Source organism: Lissotriton helveticus, chromosome 6, assembly GCF_964261635.1.
Source record: "Lissotriton helveticus chromosome 6, aLisHel1.1, whole genome shotgun sequence".
NCBI lineage: Eukaryota > Metazoa > Chordata > Amphibia > Caudata > Salamandridae > Lissotriton > Lissotriton helveticus.
The window spans coordinates 1,198,020,555-1,198,044,212 of NC_136067.1; the positions used below are offsets into that span (position 1 = coordinate 1,198,020,555).

The window sequence follows — 23,658 nt, forward strand, 5'->3', positions numbered from 1 at the left end:
ACAAACTCTTTGACCACGGCGAGGAGTTCTTTGCCTTTGTGTGCCTGGGCGTTAATGTGTTCCTGGATGGCTACTTTGTTGTTCTGATGATGTGTGGTGTGCAGTGACAGCAGATTTGAAGGCTGCATGGCCTGTTGGGATCTTGATTCCCCTTTATCTTTTCTCAAGCTATGTGCAGGTGCACCTGAACTCTTGGAGGGAGGGAGAACCAGCTAGTTTTTTTGGAGGGCTGTTTACCTGGGGGTTTCCTGAGGGGGGCCAGTGTGTTGGCGCTGTTGGGGATCCAGGGTTGGAGATTGCATGCTTAGGTGTTGCCATCCGTGGGTGTCGTTGTTGGTGTCTTGCTGAGGGAGGTGGTGAGCTGGTCTTCGTGACCTAGTTCCAGTCTCTGTGAAGATTGCGGTGGGCATGGTGGTGTATGGTGGGTTTGGTGAAGGAGACGTGGATGCAGTGGTGGTCAGTCCAATGTGGCTCAGAGGTGTGGCAGGCGGAGATGTTGTTGCTTGCGGAGAAGATGGGGTTGAGCGAGTGTCCTGCTGACTGGGTTGGCCTTGTGACCAGTTGTTTGAGTGCGATGGTGGTGAGGTTCTCCAGTAGGGAGTTGCAGTCTTTGAGGTTGTCCAGTTGGAAATTGTGGTCGCCCAGTAGGATTCAGTCTGTTGAGGTGCGAGTGTGGTGAGCAATGAAGTCTGTTATGGCTTCGTTGAAGGGGGGGAATGGTCCGGAAGTTGTATACATTAGGGTGCCGTGGAGGGTGGTGTTTGCGTTCGTCTGGATCTGGACCGTGCCTGCACTAGCATGCTCTGATAAAAAGTGAGAATGCATTCATAGCAAATGAAGACAAAGCGATGTAGTGGAACCTAGCATATTGCTTCATCCTTTAGAAATAAACCTAAATTTGGAAATTATCCAACCATCCCAATTAAAATTTGTAAATTAAAGAATATGTTTCAGAATTTGTTTATTCGTTTGGTGTATACTTGTTTGTGTAATTTTGCTTATTTTTTAGGTACACATCAAAGATATTGTTTAGGCGGGTTTTCCAGCTTCCAGTAATAATTCAGTATGGGTCCACAGAACTCAGAAGGTTTAGAATCACTAAACACCATTGAGAAAGTCAATAGCTCTCAAAGGTGGGAACTTTTGGCTTTGCCAATGCTTTTTAATAAATTTGGCTTTGTGCTGATTTTTCCACCTCTGGCAACGCCCTTCAGCAACTTTAGTTTATGTTAAGTAATGCATATGGCCCAAGTTATTGTTGGTTTAGTGCAATGATTGTTTCACTTAATGTTTCAAGCGTTGTAAGCTTAGACAATGGAGGTCCAGCCAACAGTGGACATCATTATGTTTTGTGCAGGCAGGACTGCGAGTACAGCCTTGCACCCGCCAAACTCACCTCTTACAGCATGCAGCGCTCCCCGCTGTTGCTACACAGCTCCTCCTGTGCCAAAGTGCCCCCCTCTCCCCCCACTACTAGCTCCCAACTCCACCCAGTACAGCTCCCCCATCTCCTTGTAAAAGCAACGAATTTCACAAGCAGGTTTCTATGGTGTTATGTTGGGTTCACATTGTATTCCCTATTCTGGAGACAAATACACAGAATAGCTGTATTTATGAGTGGGGACACTAGCAGGCGTCCCGGATTTGCCCGGACAGTCCCGGTTTTTCGCCAGCTGTCCCGGCAGATTTCATGAAATTACGCTCATGTCCCGGTTTTTAGAGAGAGCCGGGTGAAAACGGTGGGAGAAATCAGCTGCTATAAGAAAGCAATTTAATTAACAGGCATGCTACTGGCTTTAAAATGGCTTTGTATGTATGTTTTTACTGCCTCTTCTGTAATTCTCTGCACTGGGTTGCAGTAAAATTGTAGTCCCTCTTCTATTTTGGGGAAATGGCCCGTTTTTTGGCTTTAAAATTCTCCTCACCCTACACTAGCTGCAATCGTTATTTTAGTTCCCATCGTATCCCTGCACCAAAATCAAACTCACTCGTAATTGGGCCCGTAAAGATTTCTTTCATCATGCGTCTTTGCATAAAATAATTTACGCAGAACAGGATAAAGCGAGATCTTGGACTGTAACAAGCTTGGGCTGTATGTATCTGAAAGCACTATGGGAGCCATTTCACCTGGTTACTAGGGAGATTCCATGTATGCGTCTCACAGAAGGGACTTTGTGGTAACCAGAAGTTGGTAAGGCATTTCCAGGTAAGGCTAGTTCAGTGTGAGCAGCTGCCTGCTTCTGATAGAATTTAAAGGTCTATCTTTTCACTTTAATAAGATACTGCCTGTCATAATGAAACGTCCCCGTTGTCAAAAACCACATGTTGTGTAGAGATGTTTTCTCAGTCAGAAGAGTGTCACACGAGCCCTACCACAATGCCTATTTAAGAGTAGGAGCACTGCTAAATGAAAGGGAGAAGCAGAAAGGAGTTCCTATGCAGCCTGAAAAATAACTTTTTTTCTTGCTTTCGCACAAGCTTACACTATAATTATCTTTTTGTCGTTTTCTTCAGGTGTTCCAGATAGCATATGTCATCATTAAAGCTGCCAATTCCCCGCGGCCTGGAAACTGGGTTTTGGAGCGCTCTCTGGACGGCGTGACTTTCCAGCCTTGGCAGTACTATGCCATCACAGACACCGAGTGCCTGACCCGCTACAATATTACCCCCCGCACTGGCCCCCCCTCCTACACGAAGGACGACGAAGTGATCTGCACTTCGTATTACTCCAAGATCCACCCACTGGAAAACGGAGAGGTAACGTGTGAAGACGCGCTTCCGTGCCGCGCAACCGTCCTGACAGCTCAGACAGATGAGAGACGCGCGTAATTGACAGGTTTTGGTATTCTGACAGCAGCTCTCCTCAGTCAGGCGGCGGCGCCTCGGCGCCTGGTACTGCGCCTGAGAGAGACGCGGCAGGGCTGATGAGGAGCAGGGGCCTATTAAGAGCTGAAAGGGAAACTCCAACTAAAAGTTTAGATGCAGAGTTTTTGTGTTTAGCGAGGATTCCACCCCAGTAGTCACCAGCCAACGTGGTTTCAGTGTAACAGGAGTGCTTTAAACCAAGTTCAGCCCGTTTACATGAAGTCAAGGTTACATATGTGGTGAAAGTCTCTAGTTTGATGATATAGTTGCTGCTGGCGAAGTTATAGGAGCACACGCGGTGTTTCTCTCGTTACTTTTTCCCGACCTACCCCCAGATTCATCAAGAATACATTTTGCTATTCCTTAATAGCGAAAAACACCGATTCGCTATTAAGGAATAGCAAAATGCTATGCTTCAAGAAATCACTAAAAAAATAGCGATTTCTAATAACTCCTTAATTGCGACTCGCAAATTGCGAGTCGCAATTAAGGAATATCTCCCCATTCATTCCTATGGCCCATAGGAATGAATGGGAAGACAATCTCAATTTGCTAATCGCAATTAGCGATTCGCAAATTGAGATTGCGATTTCAAGGGTGCAGGGGTGTCCAAAGGACACCCTGTTGCACCCCTGAAATTGATGTGTGCACATATGTTGCGCACACACATGCCCTTAGAGCATGTGTGTGCGCAACATGAAACTTTGAAAAATGCACAAAATTTTTGCAAATTACCACGAAGATGTACTTCATGGTAATTTGCGTGCCCTAATAGCAAATTCGCTATTTTTTTCACTTTCATGCATTGCATTTAAGGATACTCAATTTGAGATTCCTTAAATGCAAAGAATCGCAATTTAGCGAATTCTTAATTAGCGATTTTTGCATTTGGGATGATGCATTCTCAGAATCTGGCCCTTTGCGAGCAGATTTAAGCTTGATGAATCTAATGTTTTTTGCTTTCAACCTGGTTTTCACCTTTTCAAGTTCTATTTTGCTTTGGACTTTGATTACAAATTGGCCTTTCGGGCTAAGGGTCACAGGTCAATGCACCACGCCTCTGTTTTGAGTGACAGTCAGTCACAATCCCTTCAAGATGTTGAATGTTGAATGTAGATAGATAGATATACATGATCATGTGATCGAGGCCTGCAAAGGCCGAAAGGCGTCATGGCGGAGCACTGAGCAAATAACACACATATGAACCAGCAACAGTGGAGTCCGTTCTCATTTTTCCACCAAAATCAAGGGGAAACTAAGAAACAAGGATTTATTTCATATGCATGTAAAATAATTCGCTCTTGGGAGGGATGTATGGCAGATCTGACATTTTAGTTGCTACTCACATTTTACCCTGTTTGCCTATGAACCCCCGGACTTGGGTGTCAGCCAGGAACCGCAGCCAAAAGGCCCTGGTTATTAGTCTATTAGAATAAGTGATGGTATTTACACGTCCTGGTTAATACAGGCACCTCATAGTGTGCATTTATCAGATGTGGTAAATGATATTTAGAGTTTGCGGGGGAAATGGGGAATTACATGCAGAATCGGTGCTTACTACTTAACTCCATATGCATCAGATTTTCCATGCATATTTTCCCTCGAAACATTTCTGCACGGTTGACCTTATAAAATCTGTCTGGAGAAATTTCGTGAGGAAAAACTCAGAATTATGTCCAATTGTCATCAGAGTTCTTTCAATTTTTTTGCCTCCTGCAGCTGGATCTGCTCCCATCACCCACTGGGTGAAATAATGCTAAAGGGTAATTCTTTTGGACCACACATTTTATTAATTCCTTAAAAATATATTTTTTGATAAAAAACATTGCCTCAGATGAAAACAGTATGCCTTCACCTGCAGTTCTTTTTTTTAACAGAAATGGCTCCTGGATGTGTGATATTAGATAGCAGCAACCATTCAAGGCCTGAAATTACCTGCTATCCTCGCATTTTCTCTGCACTTGACAGAAAGGGCAATGTGCAAATAGAACTGCAGATGTCAATCAATGCCTAAAGAGACCAGAAATTACCACCAGAGTCCCTGGCTCATGGTGTTCGAGTCGGCTGCTCTGGAAACGTGGAGATATCACAGCGAGAATAAGTAGAAACTTTTTGGGGTGCATCTCGAGCAGCCGCGGCCCGTGGAGGGAGTTACGGTGGGGCAGGAAGGCGGGGCGGGGGAGGGTTAGGGTGGGGGGTGCTAAAAACTGTAAACAATTTAATTAATAAAACGAATTTCGTAGCGCACCCTGCATCGCAAAATGCGAGGCAGTGCGCTACGAAATTCGTTTTATTAATTAAATTGTTTAATTACCTCCAATTATCAATACTCCGGTTTTAGCACCCCCCACCATGCCCCTCCCCAGCCCCGCCTTCCTGCCCCACAGAAACTCCCTCCACGGGCCGTGGCTGATCTTGAGTAAACGATTTGCATATGGGCGGTTACTGACTGTAATGTGGTAGTGAGAAATGGCATGTGGCTCTTTGTAATTGCTAGTCATTAATTCAAACATTCCATAATCACCTTTTGTTTTTTTCACCAGTCATTTCTACGTTGAGGACCCTATCCTATTGAATACTAAAAAAGTGTTTCTTGGTAAAAACATGGTGTACACATTAAAATATGGGACAATCTGCAAAATTTACACATTTTGGAGCATAATGAGAAACGTTGGTGAGAAATTAGGAACTTATTGACCTAAGAATGAGAGGCACGAAGAGAAAGCTAAATACATTTGTCCCTACAAATGTGCTGTGTTTAGGTCAAGCCTGGGCAGCGCATGCACTGCTATGCGAGGCATGCTGTATTCAGGTATGATCTTGAAGCAACTCTCAGTCTCCGCTCAAATTTTTCATTGGTGTGTCATTGTCTATTGTAGACTGTGGCTTTTCATTGGTCAATAGGCTTAGTAGTCCCTCCTTAGTACTGCCTTGTCTCATTTTGTAACCTCCCATGAGGACACCCCCTGTTACATGTGTTGTTGGTTGGTCGGCTTTAACCCCTTAAGTGCTGCCGTCGGCCAACGGTCGTCACGGGCACTACCTCCCCAGTGCTGCGTGCGACCGCTGGACGTCCAGTTCAGCACCGGATAATGGACAGCGCAGCACTGGGGAGGTTTGTTTACTAGCTCCCAAGTGGTTAAGTACAGCCTCCAAACACTATTTTCTGAAATAGCTTTGTCCTGCCTACAAGAGCAGGACACGCTCTCTCCTAACGCCAACCACATTTGCAATGCAATAAGCCTTGCATTTGCGAGAGTTTAAGCTATTGGCATTGAAAATAACAACAGCTTTTATTCATCTATTTTAAAAACCAACCAATAAATAAAATGCATTGATATTTACAATGCCAATAGCTTAAACTCTCGTAAATGCGAGACCTATTGCATTGCAAATGCTTGTTTTATTACTAAAGGAAACCTTTGGTGAAAAGCAGGGCAAGTGCAGCACAAATGGAAGAGCAACCTGATACTATCTTTTGAAGTGCAAAGTAGGGATCAATTGACATTTTTTAACCCCTTCCATGCGTCGGACGGCCGGCGGCCGTCCGACGTCACGGTGGGCGTGTGCGGAGGTTGGCCGGGGGCCGTCCGAACCACGCCCACGCCATAAATCACCCGCACCGCGGCGGAATTTTCGCCGCGGTCAAGGGGTTAAAGTGAGGGCTCAAGATTCAGAGAAAGTTCTGAATAGTTGGTTCTACTAAAAAAAGTGTATTTTTGAAGGGGAATAATTGTTTTGAAGGTATAATGTAATAATTTAGAGTTGGTTGGGCGTACTTGCAGATTAATGACATACGGCGTATGTATTTATGCAAGGAGTTACCTGTAACCTGCTTTCAGCTACATAGTACAGGGCGAGATATACATTCATAGGAAATATCTTTTTGACGTTCTTATAAAATGAATAAAATAACTGCTCCACCCCATAATTGGAAAGTGGATTCATGTAACTTGATTTTGATGAAAACTTGTTTATACTGTCAATTTAAATGCAAGGATAATGAGAAATAATAACGTGAGTGATGTATTTTATAATACAAGATTGCTACTGATGTCATAAAAAATAGCAGCACTAAAATGTCACCAGAATGCTCATAGTCTTACTGCACAGTCGGAGGAGCTGCATTTTATTGAAAGTGGCAACAATCGCTCAGCCACTTTCTGGTTTACACGAAAAAACAATTTCTTAGTGCATTTGCGCAAATGATATGTAAGTGTTTTTTAGCATCCGTTCAAAATACTGATACAATTATTTATGTGTGCCCTTTTCCACTAGAGGATAGTCATTGAAGTGAAATTGGTAGTGTTTTTTTTCCCAGGTGATCAGTTACGCTTTTGCCAAATCAACAGTGACTTTTGTCTTGACGAAGTACAGTTCTCTGAGCTATTTGTGCTCATTCGCATCCCATGTTTTGTTTGCAGCCTTATCTTAAAAGGCTTTCGTGATTTAATTACTGATTTTAAGGAGGGTAGCATTTGAAATATTTTCATGGGAATACCAAGAGAGTTAACAACTTTTTACAATCAAATGGATCATTTAATTGGGTTAATGCATTTGATCAGCTGAGTGCAGTGAGGGATGAGAGTCACTGGCACATGCATCAATATTGCATTTTGCGATTCCTTAATTGCGAAAAATAAGGAATCGCAATTAAGGAATTGCAAACTGCAATGCATCAAGAAATTGCTAAAAAAATAGCGATTTCTTAAAATTCCTTAATTGCGATTCTCTAATTGAGAATCGCAATTAAGGAATACCTCCCCATCCATTCCTATGGGCCTAGAGGCCCATAGGAATGAATGGAAAGACATTCTTAATTTGCAATTCACCATTAGTAATTCGCAAATTAAGAATGCAATTTCAAGGGTGCAGGGGTGTCCAAAGGACACCCTGTTGCACCCCTGAAATCTGCTTAGAAGTACATTTTGCACACTCACATGCTCCAAGAGCATGTGTGTGTGTAAAATGGAACTTTGAAAAATGCACTTTAGTGCATTTTTCAAAGTTTTCGCAAATTACCATGAAGGTCAACTTCATGGTAATTTGCTCCCCTTATTTGCGAATTCGCAAATTTTAAAAGTTTGATGCATTGCATTTAAGGAATCTCAATTTGAGATTCCTTATATGCAATCGCAATTTAAGAAATCGCAATTTTGCGATTTCTTAAATTGCGTAAATTACAAACATGTTAATGCATCCCAAGAATGGAAATTGCATTCGCAAACGGCCGAATTTTGCATTTCGCACCATTTGCGAATGCAATTTCTTTTGATGCATGTGCCCGTTAGAGCCTTATGTGTAGGTTAGTGGACAGAGTACTCCACCAAACACGTTGCAAAGTACCTTGTCTGCTAAACTCTTGCCATAAAGAGAGCAAATGTTCTTTCACCATTGTCTCTTGTTTTGAACCTCCAGGGAAATTCTGTCATCCCAACCTTGAAATACTACTAATGATGCCCTCTCCCAAGCGCTTTAAAAAGTCTATCACTGTGTCGAGTCAAATCATTTTTAGACTTTCAATAGCAAACTCTGGTTTTGGAAGTTTGTTTTTGAAAAAAGAAGTCTTTGCTGTGTGTGCCCATTGAACTTGGCACCTTCACGGCAAGCTTCAATGCCTTCAGCAGATATGCTGTGGCAGCAGCTGTGCTGTAGGCATAAAGCACTGAGCCTGCCTGGTGGCGATCTGTAAATATGACCGGCTGTACTCCAATAGGTAAGCCGAGTGTAGCGTCCTCCCCAACCCAGGTACATGCAAACAATCATGCCACACGGAGCTTGGTATTACATGTCTTTATTTCTCAGCTTCTAACCGTTTACTTATTTTATTTATTTATTTTATTTTAATAGTTTTTTTATAGCGCTAACATGACCATTGCAGGTATCAGAGCGCTTTACAGAATTACAGAGTAGTAATAGCAGGAATATCACATTTACTACAAATTCACAAACAATTGAATAGCATAGCTTCGTCATTAATAACAGTTGTGTTGAGAAACAGGGGGATAAAGTCAGTATTGCACAGAAGAATGCATCAGGCCGCCAGAGATATTTAGTCATGTGAGTGGCTGCGGAGATTAGAGGCATGTGCTCTAGAGAAGAAATTTGTTCATAAGGAATTCTTTAACTTCATTCTTGATTGATATGATTGAGGGATTCGTTCAGAATTCAGGAGGTAAAGATTTCCAGATTCTTGGGGCAATCCCAGAGAAGGCACGGTTGTAAGTTTTCTTCTTGTCGAACCTCTGAGGTTTCAGAAGAAAGGTGTTGAAGCTTCTGCATGCTCAGGAACCGCAGGAGAGTTCGAACTTTTGGACGAGATAGTTAGGGGTATTGTGTTGGAGGGCTTTATGCGCCATGCAGGTAATTTTCGCTGGTTCTTGCTTTGTGTTGGAGCCAGTTGAGGGATGTGAGATCTGGGGTAAAGTGGCTCTTTTTGAGCCAGTAATGAGTGTAGCGACAGAGTTGAGAGAGGCCCTTACAGAAGCAAGTTTGGATCTAGGGAGTCATAATCCAACCTGGGAATCACTAAGACTTGTGCAGCATGTTGAAATTGTTTGTGGAGGGAGGAAAGGTTTTAATTTTCCTTAAATACTCATTTGATGATTTGCTGCTTTGGTGGAGGCACTGATGTGTTTCTGAATGTTGAGATTCTTGTCAAGAGCAATGCCCAGTGATTTTGCAGAGTCAATGATTTGTGGAGTGCAGTTGAGGGCTGTAAGCTGTGACCATTATTCAATGACCAGTGCCTGGTTGGGTGGGGCGATTATAAGGAGCTTAGTTTTTTGAGTATTTAGTTTGAGGTGATCAGTTGCTAGCCAAATTTGAATTTCCATTAGTGTTGTGTTGTGTTGTGTTGGGGGAGCTGATGTCTTCTGGGGAGGAGACTTTAGGTATATCTGGGTATCCTCAGCGTTCATGTGGTACTGGATGTTTGATTAGCTCAGAACTTGTTAGGGGCTCCATGAATAGATTGAAGAGGGTGGGTTATAGAGATGATCCCTGTGATACCCCAAGTCTAATTGGCGTGGACTGAGATATAGAGAGATTAAGCTTAACTTTTTGAGATCTGTTTAGGAAGTAGGAAGATAACCAGTTAAGGGCTTCTCCTGTAATGCCCAAATAGTGTTCCAAAAGGTCTAGGATATTTGTGTGCTTAACCTTATCAAATTCTGATGATGGGTCAAGGAGTACTAATAGGCAGGCTTGGTTCTGGTCCAGCATTTTAGGGCATCATCTACAATGTGTATCATAGCAGATTCGGTGCTGTGCCCAGCACCGAAGCCAGACAGAAATTGGTTTATTAGATGGAAATCATCAATGTCATTGCAGAGTTTAATGTGAACACATTTTCCTAGAAGTTTTGCCAGGGTAGGGATATTGGAAATAGGTCCGAAGTTGTCACAGTCAGTTCGATCCGCTTTTGTTTTTTTCAGAATGGGGAGTAACTTGACCGGACTATTGGCAGTTGGGGGTGGAGCCTTGAAGGTGGGAGGGATTGACAGAACATTCTACTTACGAATTTTACTGCCCACACTCAAGCACTTACATAACTGTTCTTCAGAGTCCATCTAGAACCAAAAAGGGCCCCTGTCATCGCTAACTCACAAGACAAAACGGGCCAGGTTTATGACCACTTCATTTTGCGAGTCTCTAATTGCAATTGTTTGCGGCTCACAATTAGGGACTCACAAAAGGCAATGTACTAATGTGTTTCAGAAACATTTAGCAATTCCCAATGGTGTCCAAAGGGCCTACCTCATCAATATTCATGAGGTATGTCGCAATTCACAACCTATTGGGAATGGCCTGTAATCACAGGGATGGTGACCTGCTGGGCTGCTTTTTAAACAAAGCAATTAATGTTTTTGAAATGCAGCCCGGTTTCCTAAAAGGAAAATGTGATGCATTTAAAAAAGAAAAATGAACAGTTTCCTGTTCATTTTTTGAAAGTAGGCAGTTGTCACCATGGGACCACTGCCTGCTCTTAAAAAATGTTAATGCTCACATACACGTACTACACAGAATTAGGAAAATATAAATGTTTTGCGACTGCATTCCGGTAGCAAAACATTCATACATGCCCATGCGACTCGCTATTAGGAAGGGATGCCCTTGAAATGTCCCTTCCTAACACCAACTTGCAAACCCTATTTTCCGAGTCCATAATAGGTTATCAACTGCAAAGTAGGGTTAGTACATGTGAAAAGACTCTTTAGCGATCGCAAGTGGCCTGATTCTCCATTGTGACCGCTAAAACGGGACGTACATCTAGCCGTACATCTCCCCATTTGTTAAATAAAAAGTACAAATAATACAGCACAACTCTTCAATAAGTCATTTTGGTGCTCTGGTCACGTGAGGTTGTGGAGATACAGGAAAGGTGTCCATGGCTTGCACTGGTGATAGAGCCACTGGTACAGTCAAGGGGCTCTTTGGATTCTCAGGTGGCTAAGTCGCACTTCTGACTTCTGGAGCTGGTGAAGGTCGAGGCAGGTGCTTGAAATGCTAAGAATTGTGCTTAATAGACTTCATTTGTCTTTTACTAGTCACAACTCTCAGTGGGTCAGCTTCAAAAGGAGATTTAGACTTGCATTTCCGTTTCTGCTTCACAATGACTTAGTCTCTTCTTTTGAACACAGTGCTCCGAGCACAGTGGCGTCAATCCACATAGGTCTTCATTTTGCAATTATGAGAGGAGTCAGTAGTATGAATTTTACCATGGTCAATAGATTTCCCATGGGGCGAGCGCCCAAAATATAGAATCCAAAATATAGACAGGCCAGAATATTGACTCCAAAATATAGATAGGACTGAATATCAAATCACCAAAGTATATTTAGTCAGAATATCGAAATTGGGGTAGAACATTTCGAATTCCATTATATCGAATTTAAAATATCGATTTCCATAATATCAATTTTTTGTGGGTTATGTATGGTAGTATATGTGTTAAAATTAAGTATTATTTTTGTAATGTATGGTTGATTTTTTTAAAGTAATGAATATTATGTAATTTAATTTTTGCTTAATTTATTCTGTAGTGGGTTGTGGGTTTATAGGGGAATAGGGTAGGAAGTAATTTAATTATAGTAAATTAAATATTATTTTTTATTTATATGTATTGATCAACTGATTGATAATTGTTAATTATTTGTTAATTCATTTTTATTAATTGATAATCAATTTTTATTAATTGGTTATTATTTTTTATTTGATTAATTGATAATTATTTTAATTGTTTTATTTGGAGCGGGTTGTGGGTTTATAGGGGAATAGGGTGGAAAGTAATTTAATTGTAATAAAGTAAATATTTATTTTTATTTATATGTATTGATAATTAATTGCTTGATAATTAACTATTAATTGGTTATTCATTTTTATTAATTGGTAATACATTTTTATTAATTGGTAATTAATTTTATTAATTGATTAATTGGTAATTATGTTAATTGTGTTTTTTATTATTTGGAGCAGGTTGTGGGTTTATAGGGGAATATGGTAGGAAGTAATTTAATTGTAATAAAGTAAATATTTATTTTTATTTATATGTACTGATAATTAATTGATAATTATTTATTCATTGGTAATACATTTTTATTAATTGGTAATTAATTCTTTTAATTGGTAATTCTTTTTAATTAATGGATAATTAATTTTTATTACTTTTTTATTGGTATTGATAATTAATTTAATCCTTTTTTAATATGAAATCATTACTTTCTCTACTGTTGCACTCTGAGGAGTGGGAATAGTAATTTTTACCCCTATGCTATCCAACGCTTTCCCTACTGTTGCACTCTCAGGAGTGGGAATAGTAATTTTTACCTCACGCTATCCAACATTATCCCTACTGTTGCACTCACTGGAGTGGGAATAGTAATTTTTACCCCTACGCTATCCAACGCTTTCCCTACTGCTGCACTCACTGGGGTGGGAATAGTCATTTTACCCTCCCGCTATAATGGTGGAACAAGAACAATTTGTAAACACACTATTACAGAATCGTGCCTATGAACTACAAATGAGCTTAGATCCACCTATTGCTGACCATATGCTTTTATCAGTCTTTGGCCACAACGCATAGAAGGTAGCTGAGGTTCTCCACCTGCCAAGAACAAAACCATCTGGTTCTGCCCCAGTATGGTTTGATTCTAGCTGTTCAAGGGTTTTGCGCAATCACAAAAATGCACTTAAAAACAGTACTGAGGAATAGGGCACAAGCAGTCTTATGCTAGCACGCTTATAGGGAGGAATTAAAGAAGAGGAAAGGGATGTTGAGGGAAAAGGCATTGGAGGAGTTGGTATAAGCTTGTGTGGTTAGAAATAGCTCAGGCTTCTGGCGTATCATCAACCAGCCCAGCTTTGCCCAGGAGAATGCCCTTAGCCTAGGCCATCACATTCCTGCACAGGACTGGGTGATTCACTTAAATAACTGTAAAGATCAGCTTGCTATGGTGGAGAAGGATCTGGCAGAGCAGGAGAGATCACCCCTTGTCTTCACTTTGGATGAAACAAGACAGGGTATTGAGAGACTTACTAGACTGAAGGCCCAGGGTCCCAATGATATACTGCCTGATTTATTTCTTATACACCTGGATCTGTAAGCACCATTATTGACCTTTATTTTAAATGTGGCAGTAAGGGAAGGCCTACCTCCCTCTTGATCTTTAGTGATTGTGCCAATGTTTAAAAAGGAGAACAAAGACAAACCTGAGTGCTATAGGTCAATATCATTGTTGGACCCAGTTGTTAAGGTCCTGACAGGGTGTTATTGGCCAGAATGCGAATTTGGGACATTGATAATAACATTATTTCTGATTCCAAATATTGTTCTACAGATGGGTAAATCTAACAAAGATCAGTTAAGAAATCTTTATATGGCGACTGGTAACTATTACCATTTCTCAGCTCGGAAACAATACACTGGGCCTTCATGGACCTTATAGCCGCGTTTGACGGGTTAATCGTGATAAATTGTGGAAGATCCTTTAGATTTTGGTTTGGACCCTGATATAGTTTACATTTTATGTACAGGGCATATGATTCAGGGACCACAATGGTTAATGGAAGAATTATAATTACCTGTATATCTATGATCAGTTGCGTGTTTATTCGTGGATATATTTATTTATTCATTTAGAAGGTTATAACTTTTTATTTAACAAAGTGGGAGATGTAGTGCCTTGCAAATAAAAGAACACTGACATTATTTTGGTTCCCAATGTAGGCCTGTGATGCAAGCATTGGAGGGATGAGTTGAAGGCAATCTTAGAATGTTGATTTCTGACTTACTCACAGTGGAACAAAGAAGTCTAAAACTTCTCTGTGTGTGGCATGGTTATTGGCGAGTATCTGAACTGTTAGTATGCTCCTATTTGAAGAAATTTGGATTTTGTGCTCAAAGAAGGCCCCTCACTCTCCATATACATTTTTCACTTTTCCCTGATGAAGACCGGGTAACTATTTCAGAGCTCAGATTCCTCCAGCAGGGAAAGTCTGCAGGCTGTAGACAAAGAGGGCTCTATGAGACCGGAAAGGAAATTTGTGCTGTGGAATAACTCTGAGAGGGAGAAATCTGACTCTTTGGCCGCGTGGCAACGTACCTTTGTTGGACCAGCTTGAAAGGTTGATTCTGGTCCTCTGGAGTTATTGGAAGCCAAAAGGTTTCTTAGTCCTAGGTTTCAGAGGGAGTTAGGAGGAGTACTCTTTGACACCAGCTAAGAGTTCAGGACCTTGGGGACAGCACTTGGGGCTTAAGACTCACTCCAGCAGTGACCAGCAGCAGGGTCTGCCAGGTCCAGTTGGAACTAGTCAACTGGGCAGGTACAGAAAAGATATCTTGTAGCTTGTTGTGTCCCTGTCGCTTGAACAGGACATCAACCTTATGATCCTTTTAGATCACTTATTTGCCCTGGGTACACGAGTGAGAGCAGACCCGGTCTTCTAAGCTCTTCTCAGGACACAGACAGCAGGTCCTTTCCTCTTGTTTTCTTCCACAAGTCCAGAAAGTGTTCTGAGAAGATTACTGTGGGTCCCAAATTTATGCCTGGCACCAGCCTATGTGGGGGGTGGTGACTCATGACGCCCTTTAACCAACAGGGTAAAAGTTCCCTTTGGCAACCGTACCCATGTTTGCAGCATTCACTCTGTGCTCTTCTGCAAGCAATCCTATAGTGCCCAATCTACCTAAAGAGATGTCAGAATCTATCCTACCCTGTGCAGGTCTTCTGTACCCACCTTAGAGTTGTGGTCAGCGAAATGAGCAACCCCCCCCCCCCGGTCACTCAAAATCAGTTCTGGGTGAAGCTTCTCTCTCACTGCAATTGGTGCCTGGCTGACAAGAGTGACAAAGGAGCGGGAGGTCCAGGTGTTAGCTATATCTGCCTGTGACAGATTAGGCCTCTTTGAAGTGAATTTAGTTCCTGGGCATAGTCCAGGCTGTTATACCAGAGGAGCAAAACACCGCACTACACCAAAGACCTTTGTCTCACACCTGGGAGCAAGTTTACACCTCACTAAAGGGGCTATTCAGCTCCTGGATGACAGAGGCAACTTGTGTAAATGGGCCTATAGAGACTTGAGAAATGGAGATGGTAACTATTTTTTAAAGTACCCATTCCAAAATATTTACTACAAATCCAACTTCACCAATAAATTGGGTTTGTAAGAAATTTTTTAAAAAGTCCCATCATAAACTTTGTATCTGATTCCTAGCCCTAGAAAATAATAATAAATGAGATATTGTACCCCAATCCCTTCATGTGGAACAGCCAACCCCACTACAGTGAAAAAAACTCTTAGGACGTTTTCACTGTAAGAACATGTTTCACAATAAACGTCTACATGTCCTACTTTTAAATACCATGTGCCCTGCTGCATGAACAGTGAGGTCTACTTAGTGGTGACTTATTGATATTAAAAATAAACAGGTTTAGGCCTGTCAAATAGGGTTATTTTTGACCAGTCAAATTTGAAGTTTAAACCTGCATAGCCAGGCAACACATGGCAGGCCTGCAGTCAGGTTTACTCTGTCAATGTAGTGGACGGCACATTGGCAGTTCAAGCATGACATTTAACTTATAGCCCAGAGTACACACTTTGTATCACATACTGTGGACATATAGGTAAGTTAAATATGCCAATCAGAGGTAGCACAATTTCATCATGTTGACAGGAGAAGCACAGTCTCTTTACCTCTGCTTAGCAGGAGTAAAGTGAACAGTGTTATACAGACAACATAAACAGTCAAGGCAAAAATCTGGATGTACACCATGCAAAAGATGGTCATTTCCAACAGGGTCTATGTAAGAAGTATCTCCTGCTTTGTATATTTCCATTCTTTTTTTTAAAAACTTTTTTATTGGTATTTCATATGCATAGATTCACATACATCAATAAACAATAATCATCTCCAGTTTTGATTACGTAGCACATTACATGGTCCACTGCATACATGACAATTTACTTTGATCTATCTGTCGTATAGCCTAACAGGTGACATCATTCCCGCAGTGTCCCTCCCACAGCGTTATGGTCGAGTTTTTAGTGTAATCAGACTACCAGGCCCCGTCTCCATTCATGTGCTATCTTCAGGGGTTGACGTCGCTCGCGGAGGTTCACAGACATTCCCCCTGGATTCATTCCACTTCCCCCATATTCTGGACCATTTTTTGGGACTGCCCCTGTGGGTGTAAACCGCTCTTTCGGCCACCATAGCGGCATCCATGTCATTCCCCCACTGCTGCTCTGTAGGCACCACCCCGGAGCCCCAGTTTCTGGCTATATTTCGCTTGGCCATCGTCATCCCAAGCGTTGCCAATTATGTAGTCCCAGGTTAAGGTCAGTGGGCTGCCATATATTTAATAGGCATCATCCAGGATCTCCCTGGACCTCCACCCCACCTACCTCGGAGATCTCACCCAATACCTGTTCCCAGTAGGTTTGTATCTTTGGACATTCCCATATTATATGAAAAAAAGTTCCTATTTGCCCACACCCCCTGAGGCAGAGTGGATCGAGCGTATGCCCAAGCTTATGGAGTGTGGTGCGGGGGTAATATACGCGATGTAGTACTTTAAGTTGTATGAGTTTTAGCCGCGAGGGGATCGCTGTTTCTCTGGCTGACGCTAGTGTGTCCATCCAGTCTGAGTCCTCAATGTTTCCTAATTCTGCTTGCCATTTGTCTCTCAGGACTACCATCTGGTCTGGAATATTATTCACTAGCTTACGGTAGGTCTGCATATGGCTTTTTTGTCCATGTAATCTGTGAGGAGTCTGTCTTCCAGGGGTGAGGAGTCAGCTAATTTAGTGCCTAGGGGGATGACACCCTGGAGGGTGTGTCTGATTTGGACATAGCGGTATAGTTCAGTTTCTGCCATCCCATATTTTTCTTGCAGAGTTGCAAATGGAAGGATTTCTCCCCTCACCCAAAGATCGCCAATTTTCGTAATGCCGATGAGGTCCCATTGCCGGAATCCTTTAGTGTTCGCCAGGGTGCCCAGGCGTCTAGTCTCCCAGAGTGGGGTGGCCAATGTGAGCACTCCCTCCCAACCCAGCGCTCTTTGTGCAGTGTGCCAGATTTTAATCGTGTGGGCCATAGGACCTGTGAGTGCATGTCGCCGCTTGTTAGTGTAGAGGGCCTTCATCAAGCGGTCCACGGGTAGTACAGTTCTGTCTAACCGGAATGCTGGGTCGTCTTGCGAGACGTGCAGCCATTGATTTATGATTATCAGTTGTGCGGCCCAGTAGTATAGTTTAACATTGGGCAAGGCAATTCCCCCGTCATACCAGCTACGCACTAGTTTATGTTGTGCTATCCGAGCCGGTTTCCCGTCCCATAATAAGGAGGAAATTTCTGTGTCAATTGCTTTAAAATAGGAAAGGGGTATTCTGTAGAGCATAGAGGAACCTGGGGAGTGCCAGCATCTTGAATAGCGCTGCTCGTCCCAGAAGCGTCAATGGGAGGGATCTCCAGTGTTTAACGTCTACTCTAAGTCTCGCTAGGGGTCTCATTAGGTTTTCTTCCATAAATACAGTGTCTTGTGGGGTAACATATATTCCTAAGTATTTAAATCCCCTGGCCGCAATTTGCAATGCGCTATCCGGAGGTAGCCTGGGTACAGGGCCATGGAGTACGTATAGCAATGATTTTGTCCAGTTGATAGTGTATCTCGATACTGCTCCAAATGCTGTAAGGATGTCCATTAGGACCTCCATGGACTCTGTCGGGGATGTCATATATATTAGAACGTCATCCGCGTTAAGCGAGATGCGGTCCTCCCAATCTGCCTCCCATTTTATCACATTGAGCGACGGATCTTGTCATATCCATGCCGCTAGTGGTTCTAATATTAGAGCAAAGAGGAGCGGGGACAGTGGGCAGCCTTGTCTTGTCCCTCTCCCTAATGCGAACTCCCTTGATATGCGTCTATTCGCTACCAAGTGCGCTAGGGGCGCTGTGTACAATAGTTTGACCCACCCACAAAATTTGGGCCCAAATCCCATCTTCCGGAGTACTGCGAATAGGAATGGCCATTCCACGAGGTCAAACGCCATTGTGGCGTCCAGTGAGAGGATGGCCGGATCTTCTTGAATCATCGGCGTCCAGGCTATTACACCATGAAGACGCCTTAGGTTAAGGGAGGTGTTTCGCCCAGGCATGAAGCCAGACTGGTCTGGGTGGACCAACGTCCGAAGGTGTGGTTGTAGTCGGAGCGCCAGTGCTTTAGCCAATATCTTGGCCTCTGCGTTGATTAGGGATATCGGGCAGTAAGAAGAGGGTGACTCCGGGGATTTCCCGGGTTTGTGTATCGCCACGATCGTAGCTAACCTTTGATCTCTGGGCAGGGCCCCTTGTACTAGACAGTCGTTATACATACTAAGTAGATGGGGCGTGACTATCCCTGCAGTCTTTTTATATAGCTCTACTGGTAGGCCATTAGGCCCCATTGCCTTCCCCGTGTGAAGTGCTGCCAGTGCCTTCCCACATCCTCAGCCGTAAAGTCTGCTTCCAGTGTATGCATGTCTTCTAGTAGTAGCGTGGGCATTGGTATCTCGTGTAGGAATTGTACGCTTTCCTCCACTGTAGCTGTGGTGCACGGTGTGTACACCTTTTCCTAGTATGTTGCCAGCTCCTCCACTATTAGTTGGGGATCTGTGGTGGTAGTATCGTCTGCTAATGTTATCTGGGCTATCCATCTATCTGCCTTCTCCCTCTTCTCTAGCCATGCTAGCATTTTCCCTGTCTTGTCTCCCAGTTCGTATATTCTATGTAGGGTTTTGGTGTGCCTAGTTTTTGCCATTTCCTCCGCATAAGCTCTAAATTCTTGGGACGCCAATGCCAGGGCTTGTGCTGTGGTGTCATTGGGGTGCATGGAGTGAGCTACCTCTGCCTTCTGTACTGCTTCTTCTAGGGTATCAAGGTTTTGTCTGTGTTCGCGTTTGTGTCGGGTTATGGTCGAGACAGCTTGACCCCTAATTACGGACATGTACACCTCCCATACAGTGCACGGGGAGTCTACGGAGAGCACATTCTCCGTAAAGTATTGGTTCAGTGGATTTAATTAGGGCCTTGGCAATCTTATGATTCTTTAGGTATCCGGGGTAGAGTGGGTAGATCCTCTGCCTTACGGGGAGCTGTGTTTCATACGTAAGTTGGATAGGGGAGTGATCCGAGATACCTCTCAGTAAGTGTTCGACCGCACTAATTCGATCCGGAGTTATCGCTAACGTCAATATGTGGTCTATGCGAGAGAGACTGTTATGGGCCCTTGAGTGAAAAGTGTACTGGTGTTCAGTAGGGTGCTTAAGTCTCCAAAATGTCAGTCAGTCCCATAGCATCTATGAATTACCTAAGGGTTTGGTTGGATCTGGTCTCCTCTCTGGGCGGTTTACGGTCCATAGTCGCATCCATTACTGTGTTGAGATCTCCACCTAGAATCAATTCTCCCTCGGGGAGGTCAAGTAGGAGTTTTCCAAGGTCTCGGAAGGCTGCCTGGTGAAGCGTCGGGGGGACATACACTGAGACCATGTTATATATTCGTCCCTCCCATTGGCAGGTCATTGCGGTGATTCGGCCCTGGTTGTCTGCCCAAGTTTTCTTAACCACCAACGGAGAGCTCTTATGGATCAGGATGCCGACCCCGCGGGATCCCGATGTGAACTCCGCATGGGCAACCATTTTGAACCCCCAGTGGTCAAGTGCTTTGCAGGTCGTTCCCGTCAAATTTGTTTCCTGAAGTAGAGCAATCATGGGGCCCTTTCGCTTTAGATATTGCCTAACCAATCCCCTTTTAATCCTGTGCCCCAGCCCGTTGATGTTCCAAGATATGACGGACAGAGGAGGGCCTAGCGATCGTGGCTCCTAGGGACTATTACCTTGGTCTTCACGTCCTGACATATTGTGTGTGGTATAACATCAGCAGTAAGCATTCCCTTCCTGTAGTGTTTAAGTGAAAGTGTGCACCATGTGCGTGGATGCATTCCAGCATTAGTAATAACTTCGCTTTGTGTGCGTGTACTTTCTGTGTAGTTGTCAGTAATCTTCCCTGGAGAGACTGTGGAACCTCAAGCTCATAACATAACCTAGTAAACTTCCCAATCCCCAAAATCCCTACCCCCACCCTGCCCGACGGATCTAGAACCGTCCACCTCCCCAACTGAGCAGAGCGCTTACAAACCTTTACAAATTGCATAACACGTGAGGGTGAGTCTACTGTGGCCATTATAAAGCCCCCCTCTCCAGTGTTTGTCCAAACAGTGCTGCATTAAACTGGATAGATCCTACCTGCGGGTGTCCCCGTTCCCATCTCGGCACCACCCGCCAAGGTTTGCTGCAGTTTATACGATCATTCAGTCATTGTTCCAACCCACCCTCCTGTCCAGCGCCCCACCTTGGGCCGTGTCCGGGCATCATTGCAATGCACCCGCGAGATATGCTTGGACAGTTTGATCTGCATTATGAAGATATGTGGTACTGGAAGTTCAGCTATAGTTCTCATTTCTCTGTGTTTCACCTTTCTCCACCTTGATTGTTGCGCTCCCTGTCTCGGTTCCTGGGTCCTCCAGCCGGTCTCCAGCCCTCTAGCCAGTCTCTTGCGTCCCCTGGTGACTCGAAAAACCACATTTTCCCGTCTGACTCAACGCGCAGTCTTGCTGGGAAGATCATGGAGTATTTAATTTCTCTGACGCGGAGTTCCTTCTTTACCTCTGTGAAGCTTCGCCGTTGTTGCGCGACAGCCGCTGTATAGTCAGGGTAGAAGGTGACTTCAGAGTTGTCAATTTTTATCGGAGGGGCGATTCATGCGGCCTGCAAGACGGCATCGCGGTCACGAAAGTTGAAGATTCGCGCCAGAATCGGACACGGCGGAGCCCCCGGGCGCGGCCTACCCTCAGCACCCGGTGAGCCCGCTCCACCGAAAAGAAGTTGGAGAGTCCTCTTGGTTGGAGCTGGTTCTGGGTGAGATCCCCAACAAAGAGGTCAAGGGCGGGGCCCCCTGTCGTCTCCGGTACACCTACCAGGCGTACGTTATTGCGCCGGGATCGACCTTCTTGCTCGTCAAGCTTGGCCTTCAGCAGGGTATTGTCTTCTTCTAACTTTTGCACTTTATTCCGGAGCTCCGCCGTGTCTGCCAATAGCCCCGTCGTCATTTTCTCGACATCTAGCAAGCAATCGGACATTTTGGCCAGGTCTGCCCGCATGAGGGAGATGCCGGTGGAAATTGTGCCCATGGAGGACTGCATTGTCTTCAAGGCCGCCATTACATCCTGCAGTGCGACCCCTTCGGCAGCATCAGGGTTGTCGGCTAGGTGGGTTGTTGGTGGCATCATGTCTCCCTTGGACAGGTCTGGTGTATCCTTAGTGTATGCATATTTGTCCAGTCTGGGAGTCTGATGCATTCTTGGCCCCCTACCACTCATTGCCTCTTAGTGAAGGTATTCCACACGAGTTGCTGTACGGAGGTTAGTGTGAGACTGGTGTGGCTGCAGGCCCGTGTGTCTCCCCTGCGCCAGTGTTATGATCTTAGGACCAAGGCCCCTCTATGGCAGTCGGAGCTTCCCGGATAGGGCCTGCGGTGCAGTTGCAGACTCTCTGCTGGGGGATCTCTACAGTTGTTTAGGCGTCAGCCGCTGTCCTGGCCAGCCGGGCCGTAGTGCCTCAAGCCCCCCTCTGGCCCTCCCTGATCCAGTCGCTGTGTGGGCTGTGGGGGCTTTGCTTGGCCACCACAGGGGGATCCGCTGTTGCTCAGCGCCTCTGGTGTTCCAGTACCCGGCAGCCGCACTCTTCTCAACGCTGTTCTGGCGACCTGCAGGTCCGCTGTGTGCCCCCTCTCTTGGGCAGTTAGACGATCCCCAGTGGCACAATCACAGGTCCCCGCTGCCCGGGGGCCTCTTCAAAAGGCCGCCTCCTTCGCCGGAGCTCCTGACCAGTAGTCGCCCCCACCGGCCGTCAGGGGAATTTGGCGCAGCTCGTAAAGTCTATGTGCGGGGTCCCGCACTAGGGATCACCCGCTGTGCTTGGCGCCTGCTGATAACGCGGCCTCCCACGGCCGCGCTGTTATCGCCGCTGCTTTTGCCAGGATGTTACACCGGTCCGGTAGGTCCGCTGTACGTCCCCTCTCTTGATTCGTCTGAGGATTCTCAGGGCCACCGCCTGCCGCGGCAGGTCCCCGCCGCCCGGGAGCCCCTGCAGGGAAACCGCCTCCTCCGCCGCGTTTTACCGCCACCGGCCACAGGTAGAATCTTCAGCCGCTGTGAGGTGAGCGGCGTCCCCTCTGTCCCGTTGCCAACTTTTGCCACCGGCAGGTCTCAGCGCCGCGCTGGCCCGCGCGGATACGGATCCAAGCTGCATTTAGGTCCCGGCTCAAATCCAAACTTTAGGCCCCGGCTCCAGCATCCTCACCAGGCCGCAGTTTTCACGGGGGCAGAGTGCAGGCTCTCCAGGGGCTACGTTGGTGCGGGTGGGTGTGTTACGGAGCGGGGGCTCTCCCGCTTCAGGATTTGCACCGCAGCACCGTCTTCTGACAGGATAAGTACACGGATATCGCTGGGAAGGCTGTGGTATATAAATAAATAATACCGGATCTATTTTTGAATGAATGAATGAATAACAGATAGCTCAATAAAATAAGAGTCAAGATTCGAGGTAGTAGGAGTTTCTGCAGGTTTATTACAGCATAAGGACAGGATCAGGACAACCTGCATAGGAACAGAGTGAGAGTGACAGGGCCCAGCAGGACAACTGGGGCCCAGCAGCTGCCGGGGCTTGATCTGGGATGAGCGCGCTAACTTTTAATAACAATACATCAACTTATATACATAGCGCAAACACATAGCATTACATTGCAGTAGGCGTAACAGTGGGTGGAGCAGAAGGCGTGACGCGTAGCAGTCGCGAGAGATAACAGTAAAAGTAGGTGTAACTGGGAGTATACATAGACATGTGATGCAAACGTAACAGAATATGTCATGAATGGGCGGAAACATAGGAGGGGGCTACCTAAGGAGCCGGGACCTCTAACCTAATGGTGCGCGAAAACTGGCAATGACGTATTACTAGGAGAAGCTGGGGGCTACGAACTCTGTGCTAGGAGCAGAGACTAGAGTCTGGAGGGTCGGAGCGACATGTACCTAAACCCTATCTGGTATCTGATGTTTAGGGAACATGTAGATATAAACTAGAAGTCATGAGGGGAAAAGCTAACTTACTCTAAGACTGGATCATGCATTATTCTACATGTAGTGCGTGATGAAGAATATTAAATGACCATTAATACAGTATTTCTCTAACGT

General features: G+C 44.7%; 1 protein-coding gene across 7 annotated transcripts in view; it reads left to right on the forward strand.

Moving 5' to 3' along the window:
• LAMA2 (laminin subunit alpha 2) overlaps positions 1-23,658 on the forward strand; it is a 3,430,794-nt gene that overhangs the window by 673,116 nt on the left and 2,734,020 nt on the right. For all 7 annotated transcript variants that reach the window (XM_078648920.1, XM_078648921.1, XM_078648915.1 and 4 more), the window contains exon 4: positions 2,515-2,757. In XM_078648920.1, the coding sequence (XP_078505046.1) occupies positions 2,515-2,757 (243 nt within the window). The remainder of the gene's footprint in view (positions 1-2,514; positions 2,758-23,658) is intronic.